The 16,623-nt window shown below is 38.7% G+C and overlaps 4 protein-coding genes across 6 annotated transcripts; 2 read left to right on the top strand and 2 right to left on the bottom strand.

Moving 5' to 3' along the window:
- Positions 1 to 370: 370 nt before the first annotated feature.
- LOC6578686 lies at positions 371 to 10,465 on the bottom strand. Of its 2 annotated transcripts, none has more exons than XM_002004558.4 (3): positions 9,159 to 10,465; positions 4,077 to 4,347; positions 371 to 4,006 (listed from the first exon to the last, which is right to left on the bottom strand). In XM_002004558.4, the coding sequence occupies exons 1-3, from the start codon at positions 9,168 to 9,170 to the stop codon at positions 2,835 to 2,837; spliced, it is 1,455 nt and encodes a 484-aa protein (XP_002004594.2). In that variant the 5' UTR covers positions 9,171 to 10,465; the 3' UTR covers positions 371 to 2,834. The 2 variants fall into 2 exon arrangements, with proteins under 2 accessions (XP_002004594.2, XP_043866912.1); XM_044010977.1 differs by lacking the exon at positions 9,159 to 10,465 and adding an exon at positions 4,857 to 4,886.
- Positions 10,466 to 10,717: 252 nt separating this feature from the next.
- On the top strand, positions 10,718 to 12,097 carry LOC6578685 (ATPase ASNA1 homolog). Its single transcript, XM_002004557.4, has 3 exons — positions 10,718 to 10,972; positions 11,049 to 11,607; positions 11,670 to 12,097. The coding sequence occupies exons 1-3, from the start codon at positions 10,860 to 10,862 to the stop codon at positions 11,994 to 11,996; spliced, it is 999 nt and encodes a 332-aa protein (XP_002004593.1). The 5' UTR covers positions 10,718 to 10,859; the 3' UTR covers positions 11,997 to 12,097.
- A 333-nt stretch (positions 12,098 to 12,430) lies between these two features.
- On the top strand, positions 12,431 to 15,529 carry LOC6578684 (tumor necrosis factor alpha-induced protein 8-like protein). Of its 2 annotated transcripts, XM_002004556.4 has the most exons (4): positions 12,431 to 12,669; positions 13,534 to 13,625; positions 13,740 to 14,035; positions 14,096 to 15,529. In XM_002004556.4, exons 2-4 carry the CDS (start codon positions 13,562 to 13,564, stop codon positions 14,369 to 14,371), a joined length of 636 nt encoding a protein of 211 aa, XP_002004592.1. In that variant the 5' UTR covers positions 12,431 to 12,669; positions 13,534 to 13,561; the 3' UTR covers positions 14,372 to 15,529. The 2 variants fall into 2 exon arrangements, with proteins under 2 accessions (XP_002004592.1, XP_015018769.1); XM_015163283.3 differs by lacking the exon at positions 13,534 to 13,625 and having other exon boundaries at positions 12,433 to 12,669.
- On the bottom strand, positions 15,432 to 16,396 carry LOC6578683 (39S ribosomal protein L43, mitochondrial). The gene is made up of 3 exons (XM_002004555.4): positions 16,127 to 16,396; positions 15,958 to 16,064; positions 15,432 to 15,890 (listed from the first exon to the last, which is right to left on the bottom strand). The coding sequence occupies exons 1-3, from the start codon at positions 16,261 to 16,263 to the stop codon at positions 15,556 to 15,558; spliced, it is 579 nt and encodes a 192-aa protein (XP_002004591.1). The 5' UTR covers positions 16,264 to 16,396; the 3' UTR covers positions 15,432 to 15,555.
- Positions 16,397 to 16,623: the final 227 nt, after the last annotated feature.

Below are 16,623 nucleotides of genomic sequence, written 5' to 3'. Positions count from 1 at the left end.
ATTATGGAAGTCAGTTTATATGAAGAAGTCGGTATTTTCAGTATTTTTTTTTTTTTTGGTATGGAAAGTTCTTTGAAGTTTGTTTTTTCATTTAATGCGAGAGATTTTCTTAATATAAATGTAATGCAAATGTTATTTTTGTTTTTTGAGTATGTATAGTTTTTTTTTATTTTAATTTGTTTATATGTATATTTATACTTCTTCTTCTGCTAGCGCTCATCTGTTTAATCATCATCTTATATCATATATCATTCTTTGCACGTTTTTCATCTTCTTCTTTTTCTTGTTGACTTACTAATAAATTAAAACAACGCTAATGAATTCGTTTCTTTCTTGTTTTCTTTACTAATTGTGAATGGTTTTATATTTGTTTTTGTTTTGTTTGTTTTATTTCTCTGCTAACTTTCTTTGTTGTTGTATTTATTATCAATTTTTTGTAATCAATTATCAATTCGATTTGATGCACACACACTTCTGTTCTGTTCTTTTCTGTTCTGGTCGTGTGTTTATCTATATAGAGCAGAGAGCGACTATATGTGTGCCAAATGTAGTGCCGTAGTCAGGGCATAATTCATCACAATCAGACGACGAGCGTTACGCGATAGCTGATTAGCTATGACAGCTTAACGGAATTACTCTAGCTATAGCACGGGGCTATAGTTGATTGAAAATGTTTTTATTTTTATTTATTTATTTATTTATTTTTTTTAATGTGTGTTTGGTTTAGCACAGATATTATGAACGCTTATCGGAGCACCTAATATATATGTACACTCATACATATATACTAAGCTCTCCAGCTGTACGTGTTTTCATAATTTCTGCTTTGAACACTCTAACAAAACTTCAGGAACAATGTGAATGATGATCCAAATGAATTGAGGGGCAAATTCTCATTATTGTTTAACAATTGTTTTCGATTCTTCTTCTTAATGTTGTTGTTGTTGTTGGCAGTGTTTCATTTGTATGTAATATGTTATGCTTCATTTAGACATACCTTCGTAAACTCTAATCACACGCTGATATTTAAAAAGAGCAACATAAAAGGTAGGTGTAGGTGTGTGTATGTGTGTGTGTGAGTGTGAATGTGTGTGTTCATTGCTATATAAAATGTTTTTCTTTTTTTTTTTTTTTGTGGGTGATTTCTTAACTTGTTTCATCTCTTTCTTATTTAGTTGCTACAATGTTTAGTTTAACTACAGTTAATTACGTCATCATCATTTAGCCTGATGATCATTTCATGCATATTCGTTACATTTTCAGTTGCAATTTTCATATTCATTTTCCAGTTTTCATATATAGACCTAAGTGTGTTTAATGCCAAATGTTTTTTTTTTTTTGTGTTTTTCTTTTGGCTGGTTGTGCGCGATTTTCATTTAACGTTTTACAACACTACAAATAACGGCAGTTTTGAAATGCTGATTCGAGAGGGAAAGTTTAATCTTATTTATCATTTATCTCATTCACTTTCTTCACTTATAATAGCCTAATAGATGAATAGAAACAACATATATGGAAGCCATGGAAAGCAACTGCAATTAAATATCGGGCTCATTTCTATAGGAATATACCAATGTGCTCTATAAGGAATACAACTGAGGAACTACACAAAGTATACACAGACACATATACATATACATATATATATATATATATATACGTATATAGAGTGGTATATATAGTGATATATATACATACATTGGCATATAGTTTGACACGCTAAGAGCTGATTGTAGTTGGCCTTTGTTAGAGATTTATATAGATATACCTCTGTATATATATATATATATATATATATAGTTAAGACAGAAAACTCTCTAGAACGACACAGATAAGATATGTTGCGGATAAAAGAGAATATTTATAAACAGAATGTTATAATAGTATAGACTAAAATTATTTATAACATTCTACTTTTTCTTTTTATTGCATTGTATTCATCATGAAAGTTTTTAACATAAATTGCAAAGACAATCATTGTCTATAAATAAACTTGATAGATGTCAATTTAAATAAATAAATAATTAACTTGTGCTATATTTTTAACTAGAAGTTTAAAACTTGAACTGAGATAAAAAGTTATGTTTTTTGCCGTTCGTCTATAGAGCTTTCACTGTACCCACAAGCCATTGTTTCATTGTTTAGCAATTGGTAAAAATTAGTTTGTATTTTAGGGGACATTTCTTGTTCTTTTTACAACTAAATAAGGCATGCGCTAGGCTGTTTGGCACACAAATCAATCGATAACAACAATAATTATAATAATCATAATGGCAATGTTCATGTCAATGATAATGATACAAAATAAATAACAGAAATACGTTTTTAGTATATATAGATATATATATATATATACATATACATATATGTGCTTTATATCGCTTATCGCTTATCGCTTACAACTTTTTTGGGAGTTGTTTCCCGGCCAAAATGACAAATTCGCTAAATGCTACGAAAAAACATTTTCGTTCCTATTGGCTGCTGGAATTTGTGATCCTTAATCTCATTTTTGTTTCATATATATCCTTTATGTTAATGTTGTTTGTGTGTTGCTTGGATTTGTTATTCACTTTGTTGCTTACTTCACTATTGTACAATGTGCTGTTGCCTTTTTCTTTTACTCTTAACTTTCTCTTTTTCATAATTCATATTAAGTTTTCTTTTATATGAGTGTGAAAGTGTGTGGGTTGTGGGTTGCGGGGGGCGTGGCGCGTGTCCTGTCTAAAATGCGCTTATTATTGATACCATTCATTTTTTCATGTTGCCATTTGCAATTTAATGTTAATTTATGTAAGTTTTTTGGTTTTGGTTTTGGTTTTGTTCTTTTGTTGCTTTTAAATTCTATCCTCTTCGTCCTCCTCCTCGACCTCCTCGCCGTTCTCCTCGAGCTCCTCCTTGTAGCCAGGGTGCTCGGATATGGCATAGTAGTTGCCATTGTAGATGACGCCCAGTTCGCGCAGCGCATCGCCGCGTATTGTCGCCTTTATCGTCCAGTTGTAGCAATCATCTGATTCCGATTCACGATCCAAACGCTCCACGTCGAGTATCTTGGAGTTGAGGCGCTCCAGTATGATGCCGATGTCCTTGATGCTAAGATGTCGCTTCTGGTCAACAGACAGCTGATCGATCAACAGCAGGAATTTCTCTGTCGTCGTCTTATCATCCTCCATCACCGTGTTCTCCGTCTCACTCTCCGAACTGTCGCGTTCGGGTGCAATATCCAGGAATCGTACATGACCCTTGGCCCCCGACGAGCGCCGCTGCATGCTGCCGCTACCGCCTAGCATAGGATCCATAACCGATGACGACATCGCCAGCGTCGCCTGATGCCCCGCCTGCAGCTGCGGCTGCGGACTGCTGCTGCCATCCTGTATGGGCGACGTGGCCACGCTCTTGTGCACGGCTATCTTTCGTCCCTCCTCGTGCAGTGCACAGCAGTGGAAATCACATTCCGTGGTGCTCGGGCTGCCCGCCCGGCTGGGCGTATGGGCATGATGTGCACACTCTGGCGTGTGCACATGGACAGCGCCGACGGCACTATCGAAGGAGCCGCCCTGCTTGGATAGCCGACGACTGCTGCCGCTGCCAGGTATCACAACGCCTGGCGGCAGGACAACGCCACCCGGATGGTAAATGCTAGCCGGTCCCTCGTCGCTGATCACCGTTATTTGTGGGCTGGCATAGCGTTGCTGTGAGGATTGTGATGACACGGACTTGTTGTCCAGCGAACTTTGCGCAGAGAGGCCCTTCTTCGAGGGCGAGTATTTGTCGGACGACAGCAACCCGTTGCTGCTGCCCAGGCCGGCGCCCATGCACATGCCTCCACCACCACCTCCTCCGCCGCCACCACCTCCACCTCCACCTCCTCCACCACCCTGGCGCTGATCCCAGTGCAGTACGACCGTGACACGCCCTTTATTATCCATAATCTTCCAAGATGGCGTCTCATCGTGCAGTTCCAGTGCATGAATCGTCTCACAGACGATTTTTGGTATAGCTGATATAGCTAAAAGTTTATGGAATATGGAGAAATATGTTAATACTTTATATACATTATATAGAGGATGTTCACTTACCAGCCTTTATAACATCCACGCCAGTTGGATACCATCGTTCGCCCTGCCTCAACAGCAAGAGTACCGTATTGTTGGCCAGGGTGCGAAAGTATTCGCCATCCTCAATTTGGGTTCCATCACACTCCAGAACAACGCGCACGGGTTCTGAGGCAGGAACCCCCAATTTATCCTTCCCACGCACCAATAGCTCCTCGAATGTACCAACTACGACGCCTTTGCGCACATTTCGCCAACTATCCCAAATCTTTAGTGGTCGCTTGCTGCGAGACTCCTGCAAAATACAGTGGATGGAAGGTTAGAAATCAGTGTTGGTAAATGCAATATGATAACAATTTATGGAGCTCATGTAAAGCAGTTTTGGGTTTATGAGTTAGTGTTGGTGAATGGAAATTAGGTAAGAGAGAGCTACTATTAATTCCAACTGCATATTATATATGTAGAGCGCTTATTTGTATATGAAAACATTAACAATAAGACAGTTTCTGTGTGTAAACAGCTCAACCACTCGGGTAAATGATTCATATGTCTCTTACTAAAATTAAGTAATTGAAATAGTTTGTTTTTTCTTTGAAAAAGATTCATTGATAAGTAATGCGTGACCTAGGCCAACAATTCGCATAAAGGACAGGCAAAGTCAATAAATCTTCATTTGCCCAAGCGCTATCTCAACTTGAGTTGTCAAAACTAAACAAACCAAAACGACACAAATTAATCAAATTCAATCACATCGCGGAATTGTGATAAATTAGCGAAAGATCCATAAAGAAAATATGGGCTTGCCTTAATGAACGCCATAAAACATAAATATATATAAATTTTAATCAAGAAAAGTAGATCAAAGGCTAGTAGTCGCACCTCAATTTTCAATATGGACAAATTTTACTGTCATAAAATACATCGTTTAGATAACATTTGAAATATTATACATTGATATGTATATGTATGTATAGGGATATTCACACACACACACGTATGTTTGTTGTTTTTTGGGCGTGGGTGTGACACCTGTGTGTGTATGTGTGTGGGTGCGTGTGTGACAAGTGGGTGTGGCAGGCCCGAGCAGCGTCATAAGTTACGCTACTAATTGAGGTTTGCAGTCGCTAAAAAAAGGGCGCTAATGTCAAGGCCGCTGCCAGCTACAGTTCAAACAGTAGCAGCAGCAGCTGCTGCAGCTGATCTGCACAGCATTAGGCCAAAAACACAAATACACACACACACACATGTACATGTATACATACATACACATATATATGCCCATATTTATATATCAGCAAAGGTAAACGTAGCAATTCACAATTAACATCAACAAATGAAATTTTGAGTTATTTCCATTGAGCATTAACAGCGAGCACAGCTGTTGTGCATTAACAGTGCACTGTTAGCTATAACAGAGCTTTCACTGAAAGCAAAATCAAATAAGAACAATAACAACAACAACGAGGAGAAGAAGCAGCAGCAGAAGGCATGTTTAATATATTGCAAGGACATGAGTATGGCGCTCCAGTGACCCAGTAACGAGTGCAGCACACGAGCTGAATAACAAGAAAAAAATGAAGAGACACAGAAATACACACATACACACACACATAGTCGATTCAACACATACACACGCATACATTTAAAAGCTGTAGCATGTAGCCAGCATAGTTAAAAAAAAAAACTATGAAAAATTACTTGAAATACTTTTTGACGTTTGCTTATTGGACATTTGCGCGAAAAGTTTGCTTTTGTCAAATTGGAGTTGGCAGTCGAGTTGGAATTGCAATTGCAATTGAAATTGCAGTTTGTAGGGAAACTGTAATCAGAGAGAGCGGGAGAGAGAGATAGAGTTGTATGTGTGCTGCATTGGGATAGGTCAAGTCTGCTGCCATATGGCCATCAGCTGCTGTTGCTGCTGCCACTATTGCAGAGGGGGCGCTTTGGGGGTGGGTTCTGTTGCTGATTGATGGATATGCTTTAAACGGTAATTAGTTATTATCTTTGGTTTACCCCTGCTGATGCTGCTGCTGCAGCATTTGTCGCCGCCGTCGGTCCCGTTGTAATGGCTGCACCAGCATTCTGATTGGCAGCCGCCGCCGCGGCTGCTGCTGCCGCCACTTGCCTGATGCTCAAACAGTTGCACAAAGGCTTTGTCACGCCCAGTGTGCACAGAGCATTGGACCACATGGTGGCGTTACAAATGCTCGCTTCACCTTTGCCAGCCACTTTAATGCTGATTCTGATTAGTCCTCTGTCCAATTGGATACAATCCGATTAAGTGACAACAATAACATTAACACAAATTAACATTTCTCTTTTCAGTTTTGGCTTTGGTTATGTTAAATATATAACTTTGGTTTTCCCTTTCCTTGCTTTCTTGTTGTTGTTGTTTAAAAATTGTTATATAAAATGCACATACACATTATTATTCTGTTTGTGTTTGATAGAAAATTATGTTTATAAAACTTTATAAATGCTTATAAGCTTATTTCTAAGTTGAACGCGTTTTATTGTAGTTGTTCTTTAAATGCCATTTAGGGAAAAATTCGTCGCGTAAGGCTACAAAATTTTTTTTTTTAACAAATTGCTGCGCACTTACAAAAAACAAAAACCAATATAAAAATTGTTATTTAGTTTGTAATAGAAAATACACTAAATTATGAATTATTGTTATATTCAATAAGAAATCGAGTTTTAGCTTTAGTTTTAGGTTTTTCTTTCTCTCCTTCTTTTCTTTTATGGGCCACAGTAGCAGCAGCTGGGCAGAACTGTCGAAGAGTTGAGTTGACCTTCGCACTTTCACTTTACTACACTTGCGTGAGCCTGAAACCGCCGACTTTTCATTTGGTGGGGGTCGTAGAAGGGGAGAGGCCAAAGGGGCTGAGGCTGAGCCTGAGGCTGGGGCCAGGTGCGCTGAGCCTTCGATTTGATTGCAGTTTTGTGGCACACTTTTTAGTTTTTCATTCTTTCGATTTAACACAAACTTTTTTTTTCGTTTCTTATTGGAATTATTATTTGAATATTAAAAACTTTCGTTTTATTCTTGCTGCTGCTGCGGCTGGTGGTAGTGCTACTGTTGCAGTTGTCACACCCAGTTAAAAATTTAATATTTCAACAATGTGCCAGCGGAATCGCGTTGCCTGTGTAAAGCGCTCGTTAACGAAAGTAGCATCATTGCTGGCTGTGGCTGGCTGCCTGGCACACACTGCTGAACCTGCCTGACTGCATGCATGCATGCCTCTTTGTTGGCTGACTCCTTGCCTCTGTTATTAACAGCAGCTGTTACTGTTAAGCTTCTACTGCTGCTGCAGCATGCAGTGAGAGAACGCGTAGGTTGTGCGCATAAATGGAGAATGAGAGTGCAAAGCTCGTGAGCGCATATAAATATATATATATATATACATGTGTGTACGCTCTGTTAATGCGTATTTTGTAGTAATTGTAATGTTAAAGCGGAAGCTGCTCAATTGCACTGTGCATTGCGTTGCACTGCTCGCTTGCGCTCTCTCTCTCTCTCTTTCTCTGTTTCCTACACACACTCTTGGTAGTAACATCTGTGCTTTGGCCTACATTCGCAATGTGATATAATCAGGGCGCGCTAAAGCTAACACAGCTAACAGCCAACAAAACGGGCGCGCACACACGAACGCTCCACAAGTATTCAGGATTCAGAGGCTCATAGCTAAACATACATAAATGCCAGAAGCTCTGTCAATTAGGCACAAACACACATACCCACATACAAACAGACGCACACACAAAGGTGCACAGTCAGATAGAGAGGGAGAGCGACCGAGTGAGCATGCTGAAAACTTGCACAAGGATTTGCAATTGGCTCGCTTTCATTTTCATTTGGTTCGCTCCGCTTTGCAGCAGTTGATTAAAGCAAAGCGGCGCAGTGGGTAAACATTTATTTTGAATCAATCCTTTGAATTAATCTGTTTTATTTATCAAACTTCAGCAAACAGTTCAAAATTAGAACTTTCCTAGTTTGCGCTAAAAAGTATGCTATAAAGGTATAAGAAAATAACAACTAAACCCACTTTTTTTGAGTAGTCTACAAAAAATCATGTCAATTACTGTTTTTTTTTTTTAATGCAATATAATGTTTTATTATGCAAATAAATACGTAAAACACCAATGTTGTTGCTCTTCCGAGAGCAATGGCATTGCAATTCTTTATGCAGTAGCAGTTCTCTCTCTCTCTCCCTCACACAGTCTCTTTTATACTTCCAGCACAGCATTGCCAGCTGTAAGAAAAGCTCACATTTATATTTTACCCCTAAATGTTAACAGCTGCGTGTTTTTTAAATGAATGGAGCAAAGGAGGCACTACTTACTAAATGCAAGATATCAATTAATTGGCAAATGTATACATAAATATAGAAACGTCTTAAATGAACAACTCGACGGCTACCCATGCAGATCATATTTATATTATAAAGCGCTGTATTTAACATATAGGTCATGCCCACAACGCTGCAGAATACTGTGAATTTGGCCACTAAAAATGCAACATCACTAAACAAATAGATCAAATTGAGCATAAGTATCAACAATAACAATATATGTAACGTAAACGTAAAAACTATGTACATTAACAAAAGCTACATGTGCTCATCTAGTAGGGTGTATTACAGTTATTTGGGTCAAAGCTATTCACTCAGCCGCAAAGCAAAGCAATACGAAACGAGATGAAGAAACTGCATAAAGCATGCATACACACACATACACACAACCGCACATTGATATACACGCACACACACACACATACATACATACACATAAAATGCTTAACGGGGGCTTAGCCCCAAAGCTAACGCAACTCAGCGACTAAGTTGAAAACAAATGAGCGGAGAGTAGACAGGCCGGAATTGGGAAACAACTGTAAATCGACACGATTGGTTCGTAGTGGAGAGAAATGTTACTGTTACAGTCCAGTGTTATGTTAGAAGTAATGGAAACAACAGTGTGTATGTATGAATGTATGTACGCGTGTATAATATTTTAATTCAAAAGCAATGCATAACTATGTATGTGGGCCGGCATCTACCCACATTTGGCATTTCGCATTTCGCTTAGCCCGCAAGAAATCTCACTTACCTCTCTGGCCATTACGACATGTCTCAAAAGCAGGGCCCGCTCAGAGGGTCTGCCATTTGCGTTGGGTTCAACAGCAGCAGCAACAACACGTCCTCTGCTGCGCCGTTGTCGACGTGGTCGTGGTCGTTGGCGTTGTCGTCGCCGTCGCCGTCGCGTCTGTCGTCCTTTGGCGGCAGCGGCTGCGGCAGTAGCAGCGGCTAACAGGAACAGCAGCAACAACACCAGCAACTGTGCACGGCTTACACTTCTTTTCGCGCATACGAGTCTCTGTGTTTGTATGTATGTCTTCGTGTGCGTGAGTGTTTGTCTGTATGTATGTTCGCTGGGGAGAACGGCGGCAGTGGGCGGTTAGTTGGTTGACTGTGTATGTGTGTGTGTGGAGTGTGCTTCAAAAATTCTCTACTACACGTTTATTTTCAATCTTCCCGCAACGCGCCGATGCTGTGTGCTGCTGCTGCTGCTTCTTCCTTTTGACGTTCCTTTTTGGCACCGTGCTTTCTCTCTCTCTCTCTCGCTCTCACTCTAGCTCTCTATGCCTTTTTTGTGGTGTGTGTGTATGTAGGTGTGAGAGTACATACGTACATATGTTGGTTGGCTGGTTGGTTGATTCTGCGTGTGTATTGATATTTGCCTTTTACAAATTGATTATTTATTTAAACAATTCTTTATTTAATTATCGCTTGAAATGCTGCCAATCATTACATGTATTTTATTTGATTTCATTTGCTGCCTACGTACACCTCTATAAACACCCACTATAATATATACACACACACACTATCTCAATATATGTATGTACGTAGGTGCGGCTGCGATGTCGGCGAAGATTTGCTGTTGGCAGTGTTTGTGTGCGTGTGTGTGTACCGTTATCATTTTTATTCACATTAAACACACATTTTTGAATTCGATTTGCGATTAATTTTCTGTTTGCTTAATATTTATTGAGCGGCAATCGGATCAAAAACAAAATTGGGCATATGAGCCAAAATCTTAAAGGCGCACACGCACACATATGTACATACAGGAGGACACGCTTAATCTCTTGCTTTGCTTCTATTTTCTAGTATTGGTAGAACCCACGCCTTTCGGTTCGCCACTTTTCACTTCTTTCACAAGAGCTGAATATTCGCGGTTTCTTTGATAGTTTTCAAATGGATGCGAGTATTAATATTTGTTGCTCAAAAACTAAACTAATATAGTTTAATTACAAAACAAACACATTTTAACAGTCAAAAGCACAGAGCAAACACGCAAATCAATGCTCCACAGAGGTCCAGTGCTAAAAACGGTAAATCGCGTCGTTGTTGAGCACTGAGTAATGCAACTTAAGAACACTCAAAATATATCGAGCAACTTTCACTTTACTTAACAGAAATACTGAACAATTAACATAAATACCAAATGGCTGGAAGTGCACCTTGTTTGAAATTGATTTGTAAAACTATCAGCGATATCATTATACATATATATGCAGTTACAAAAAAAATGTGATGCAAGAATTAAAGGATTTCATTGAAATAATTTTCAAACAATAATCAAATAATAAAACCAATTTCAGTCATTCATAGTTGCTATCGCTAAATTTTCGATAACATGCTATAAAGTCGATATATTAAGTTTATTTATTCATCCCTGGACAGCAGCCAAGAACTTGCTTAAATTTTTACGCAAAATTACGTGTCTCCTTTGACAATTAGCAATATGGTTGATAATCTACCACCCCTGGAGCCCAGTCTACAAAACTTGGTTGAGCAAGAATCTCTGAAATGGATATTTGTAGGCGGTAAAGGCGGCGTGGGGAAAACTACTTGCAGGTGAGTGACAGCGACATTCACTAATGGCAACAACAACAATTTTAATGCTCTGCAAATCTAATTAAACCATTCGTAGCTCCAGCTTGGCCGTGCAATTGTCAAAAGTACGCGAATCTGTGTTAATTATCTCCACAGATCCGGCTCACAACATATCCGATGCATTCGATCAAAAGTTTACCAAGGTGCCGACCAAGGTAAATGGATTTGACAATCTGTTTGCCATGGAAATCGATCCAAATGCTGGATTGGGCGAATTGCCCGACGAGTATTTCGAAGGTGAGAACGAGGCGTTGCGAGTCAGCAAGGGTGTAATGCAGGAGATGATCAACGCGCTTCCCGGCATTGATGAGGCAATGAGCTATGCTGAGGTCATGAAGCTGGTGAAGGGCATGAATTTCTCTGTGGTCGTCTTTGATACGGCGCCCACGGGTCACACACTGCGACTCATCGCATTCCCACAAGTCGTGGAGAAAGGTTTGGGCAAACTGCTGCGCCTTAAGATGAAGCTGGCACCACTACTCTCACAATTCGTCTCCATGCTGGGCATGGCCGATGTGAATGCGGACACGCTGTCACAAAAATTGGACGACATGCTACGTGTCATAACGCAAGTCAACGAACAATTCAAGAATCCGGTAAGGATTAGGTTAACTAACCTCATAGGAATATATCTAACGCTTTAACTTTCTGTGCTTAGGATCAAACGACTTTTGTTTGCGTTTGCATTGCCGAATTCTTTTCTCTCTACGAAACGGAGCGTCTGGTGCAGGAGCTAACCAAATGCGGCATCGATGTGCACAATATAATTGTGAATCAATTGTTATTTTTGGACAAATCACATAATAGTTGTAGCATGTGCGCATCACGTTTCAAGATCCAGGAAAAATACCTTGACCAGATTGCAGATTTATATGAGGACTTCCATGTTACGAAGCTGCCGTTGCTAGAGAAAGAGGTTCGCGGACCGGAAAGCATTAAATCGTTTTCAGAGAACCTTATGATACCCTACAAGCCGAAGGAGTAGCCAATGCTGCTTTTTGATGTTCTAGTTGTAAGCATTTTGATGAACTTATTGTATAAATGTGGTTGCGAGATATAAAATAAACCCAATTATGCTCTGGTTTATTGTAAGTTTTGAAGAGGGCGCCGGTATACTATAAATGTGTCGATAAATTGATTAAAAAACAAAACCTCAACGGGGTAACATTGTAGTCGATGTGAGTAATTAAAAAATCAGTGATCAATCTAAGTGCTTAAATCCAATGCTGTCGTCATTTCTATAATAAAATGCTCTGCAATTAAAAGTATCTATATTGATAATTAATTAAACTACACTGTGGTTGTAAATTATTTGAAAATTCCGCTTAATTATTATATACATTCCAGTAGTGTAACACTGTATTAGCTATCGATAGGCATTTATTTGAATCTTGTTATCGCTGTCTTTAGTCATCACTAAGTTTTATTTTGCGTCGTTTTTGGTGCACACAGCGCTTTCGTATTTTTGTTTTCCTCGTGTTGTTTTTTAATTGTCCTTGATAAATGTAACGCTGCCACTTATTTCCACACATTCAGTACGTTGGCTTATTAAATATTTATAGCACTAGCCTACTACTCCTGCTACTGCTGCACACGCGCATAGATACCTTCAAGTATTTCTCAAGGATTTCTAGGACAACAACAACGAAGACTAACAGGTGAGTGAGTGAGTTAACTGTTAATTGAGCGCCAAAGTTGTACTAGGTTTGTCTGTCTGTGTGTGAGTGTTTCTATGACTGTGTGAGTATATGTGTATATTTCATTGCTTGCGTCTTGCAATCAATAATACAACAAAAGCCACCCCTTTCCCCATCCTCCCGCTGACTCCATCTCCCTCTTTCCCATGATGTGTAATAATAATAACTACAACAGAACCAAGTGCCATATACGATAAAGTTGTACCACATACATACATATGTGTAAACGCTGATTGTTGTGGTTGTTATTGTTGTTGGTGTTGTCAACTGCCGCGTCGTTTCCGCATTTCCCTTTATATGCACTATGAGCACATCCGCTCGCCACATTTGTCCTTCAGTCAGCGGTAGTTGGACGTAGGCGCAGCCCGCCTTCCTTGCCTTGTTGGCCATATCATTGCATATCGCGTGACCTTTAGCCATTTCAAATATGCATACATACTATACAGATATATATATGTCCATAGTATGTCTGTATGTATATATACCTTAGAGTCTAGGGTGCTTACTTAATTAAATTGGTCGAATGGTCGAGCGAGTCTGAGCCCCATTTTGGGCTGGCAGCTCCATTTATGGCCAGCAGCACGTATGCAGCAAAAGCCGTTAGAATAAGCTAATGGAAAAGCGAAAGAAAAAATTGAATTTCAGTCACAATTCGCTGTAGCTGTAAACGTCTAGAGCTCCAAAACATTATCTTTGTGACAGCCCTTTATCATTAAAGATAGGCGTGTCCAATATTTGGTATGCCAGTGGAAATTACTCATGTTTATATTTATATATAAAATCTTTATCAATCTTTAACGCTTGCATTTGGATGGTAAAATAAAGAAAAAATTAAAAAAAGAGCTGCCCAAAAATGTCTGTGGCAGGCTTCAGACAGAGCCTCTTGCTCTGGAGTGTTGACTACTGGAATCTGGAAGGTAATTTATGGAGAGTTAACATTGCGTCTTTGGTTTGATTTTCATTTTGTTATTAAGTTTCACTTTTCTGCTCCACACATTTACAATTCAAATAAGATAATGCCTCTATTGCAGCTGTTATGGCGGACAATGTGTTCAAGTCGCACGATATTGGGTTACGCGCTCAAAAGAAAATACTCTCACGCATGGCAACAAAAAATATAGCGAAGACCTTTATTGACGGCACAACGGCTTCATTGTTGGATAATCTCTATAAGCTTTGCAAGCTACATACGGGCAATAAAGCGCGCGCCGAGAAGCTTGTTAAAAACATAATCAAAATAGTTATTAAAATTGGTGTCCTGCATCGAAATAATCAATTTAATCAGGAGGAGCTGCAAAATGCCGAGAACTTTAAGCGAAAATTTCAAGTAAAGTGGAAATAGATATTAAGTTTGATATGTATACTAATCTGTATAGTTTCTTTCTAGAACACACAACTGTCCATAATATCGTTCTATGAGGTGGACTTCACCTTCGATTTGTCATATTTACAAAAGTCGATAAAGGAGTCCCAAATGGCGCTTAAGTCCATAGTTCAGTTACATTTAACAGACAAATCCATTGGCCGCATTGATGAGGTATTTGATTTCTTTACCGACGCGGCTCTATTGGAACTGGCATTCAAAACGGATTCACCATATCGTGAGGTAATGGGCAAAATTGTAGCAGATATTAACACAGCCATGGAAACGGGTGATATTTGAGTTGGATGTGCAGAAGTCGGGCTGCATTTGCTTTAGAAAGAAGGGGCTATTATCAAACCAAAAAGAAAAGGAAACAACAACCAGATACTAATAGTTAATTTAAAAGAGCCTTCTAAGTCCACCAAATAGCAAGTAAAACACACAAGAAAAAAGACAAACACGCATCGAAAAGCAAACAACAACAAACAACTTTTTTTAAATTGAATTGGTGTGATATTCACAATTTAAACAATTAACATTATTTAAGTAGCTATCGAAAACTAGAAGAAAAAAACGTCCAGATTGATTTATTTTAAGTCAATGTTAAAACAATTTGTTTAGATTTAAGTAGAAATGCATTTTGCCAAAGGAATTCACAAGCAAACAAACAAAAGAAAAAACTCAGAAATGTAAGCGCATCAAAATGCTTTTTATCGTCAATGTATTTGTCGTTGATTGTATTTGTAATTTGTAATACGTATATCTAAGTCGTATGTGAAAGTCTGTCTAAATATTGCATATGTGTAGTTAGATATTTGATACTTTTGTGTTTATTCGTCTGTTTTGATATACTCCAAAACTCGCCTTTTGAAATGCAATTATATACTCGCTATCTGAGAATTTATCACAGACATATATGAACATATATCCATGTACTTAAAATCGTTCCGAAATGACATTTAGTTTTGCTGATCTCCGCAACAACAAAAATTTAATTTTCCAAACCACACGCATAGTAAATTGTTAAAAAAAAAGGTCTATATGCCACTGTTTGATAGTACATTTTTTTACGTATATATTTATTTCTTATTATGTATTCCGACCTCAGAGCCACAGGCCCGAGGTTCAATAACCTTAAGCATTATTTATGATATTCCCAATTGTTTGAAATAGATATTTAGTATAAATACCCAGAACATATCATAAAATGGCTGGCAACAAAATATCAATATATATATACAGTGTTATATATATATGTTAGGTAAATGGGACAATAAACTGTTCGCTTAACAAGGAAGAAGGAAAAATATTGTCGCATATATTTTGGATATTAAAATTGATGGGATTAAATTTATAGTTATTTAGGTTTTTAAAACATCGTGTATTTATTTGTTTAGAAAACAAATCTTTTGTTGACTCCCAATAAAAAGCAACGATTATAATTATAAAACAACTCAACTAAAGATTTTAATTACATAAATATTTTACTCAGCTCGCTTTTGTTCCAGGATCTCGTCACCTGCTTTGCCCTCTTCCAGCTTTTGTTGCTTGAAGAGCTCGATGAGCTTCTCGGTAGCCGTTTGTGGTATGTCGAAGGGTTGTGATGCTTCCTTGCTGGGCAGGGTTTGATTGTTTGCGTCGGGTGAGCGTAGTAGAAAAGGTGTCCAGGGTCCTTGTATGGAGGGCACGTCCGTATGCCACATTTTACGTAGACGCATCGAACTGGAGCTACCATTTTGTGTCTTTAGCAGATCTATCCATTTGCTGATCTCGTCCTGTGTGCTGTTGCGACAGCTCAACCACTCGCGATCACCATTTACTAAGTGTATAAAATGCATATACCATAAATAAGTTTAATCTCCCATTGGGCAACCGCGACTACTTACAGTATTCACCCACCAACACAGGCGTGCGGTGACGGCGCGGCTTCACATAGACCACAATGCCGGGATTCTCCTTCGCAAAGTCCACCAAATGGTTTTCAATGAAATCCCTTATCAAGAAATTCACAGTTAGCTGTAGTATATACAAATCTATATGTTTATTTACGCTTACCGCATGCCACGGCTGGAGCCGTTGTTCTTGCAGAACTTCAGCGTGATGCGCTGCAGCTGGCAAACGTACCGGCCGAGCCCATTTTGTAGGGGTGCCCGCGGAAAACCGGATTTGAGAAACAGATGGCTATTTGACATTTTAAATCGATTCCCAATTGTAATGTAGCTGCAGTTGGTGTTGAAATATACAGTTTCTCAATTTTCGTAACCAAAAACTACGTAACCTCACGCCGCACACAATATGTCAGCTGTTTCTGTTGCTGCTTGTAGACAGGGTTGCCTAACATAACGAAGAGATTGAAGTGGGCACTGTGCTACAAAAAGCCATAGTATTTTAATGACATAAAATTATTTAATACTATATTGGAGGAAAATGATTAATTACAAAATAAAATATTTTTATTATTTTCTTGAAAAATTATTGCAAACTAGCAACTTCAAATTAATAGTAGACAAAACTTTCACTAAGCTGGCCGAATTCTTGTAGTTTGTGACACG

Source organism: Drosophila mojavensis, unplaced genomic scaffold (assembly GCF_018153725.1).
Source record: "Drosophila mojavensis isolate 15081-1352.22 unplaced genomic scaffold, ASM1815372v1 contig_80, whole genome shotgun sequence".
Classification (NCBI taxonomy): domain Eukaryota; kingdom Metazoa; phylum Arthropoda; class Insecta; order Diptera; family Drosophilidae; genus Drosophila; species Drosophila mojavensis.
The sequence above is the reverse complement of the archived record's forward strand: the minus strand, read 5'-3'. Positions and strand labels throughout refer to the sequence as shown.

Bases quoted from the DNA above. Each gene is read 5' to 3' on its own strand.
- LOC6578686 (XM_044010977.1), bottom strand. The intron at 4,007-4,076 runs GTAAGTGAACAT...ATAAACTTTTAG, and splicing joins CGTGGATGTTATAAAGGCTG to CTATATCAGCTATACCAAAA.
- LOC6578683 (XM_002004555.4), bottom strand. From the start codon at position 16,263: ATGTCAAATAGCCATCTGTTTCTCAAATCCGGTTTTCCGCGGGCACCC. The intron at 16,065-16,126 runs GTAAGCGTAAAT...TTTCTTGATAAG, and splicing joins GGCTCCAGCCGTGGCATGCG to GGATTTCATTGAAAACCATT. The intron at 15,891-15,957 runs GTAAGTAGTCGC...TTATACACTTAG, and splicing joins TGTGTTGGTGGGTGAATACT to TAAATGGTGATCGCGAGTGG.
- LOC6578684 (XM_002004556.4), top strand. From the start codon at position 13,562: ATGTCTGTGGCAGGCTTCAGACAGAGCCTCTTGCTCTGGAGTGTTGAC. The intron at 13,626-13,739 runs GTAATTTATGGA...CCTCTATTGCAG, and splicing joins TGACTACTGGAATCTGGAAG to CTGTTATGGCGGACAATGTG. The intron at 14,036-14,095 runs GTAAAGTGGAAA...GTTTCTTTCTAG, and splicing joins ACTTTAAGCGAAAATTTCAA to AACACACAACTGTCCATAAT.
- LOC6578685 (XM_002004557.4), top strand. From the start codon at position 10,860: ATGGTTGATAATCTACCACCCCTGGAGCCCAGTCTACAAAACTTGGTT. The intron at 10,973-11,048 runs GTGAGTGACAGC...AACCATTCGTAG, and splicing joins GTGGGGAAAACTACTTGCAG to CTCCAGCTTGGCCGTGCAAT. The intron at 11,608-11,669 runs GTAAGGATTAGG...TTCTGTGCTTAG, and splicing joins ACGAACAATTCAAGAATCCG to GATCAAACGACTTTTGTTTG.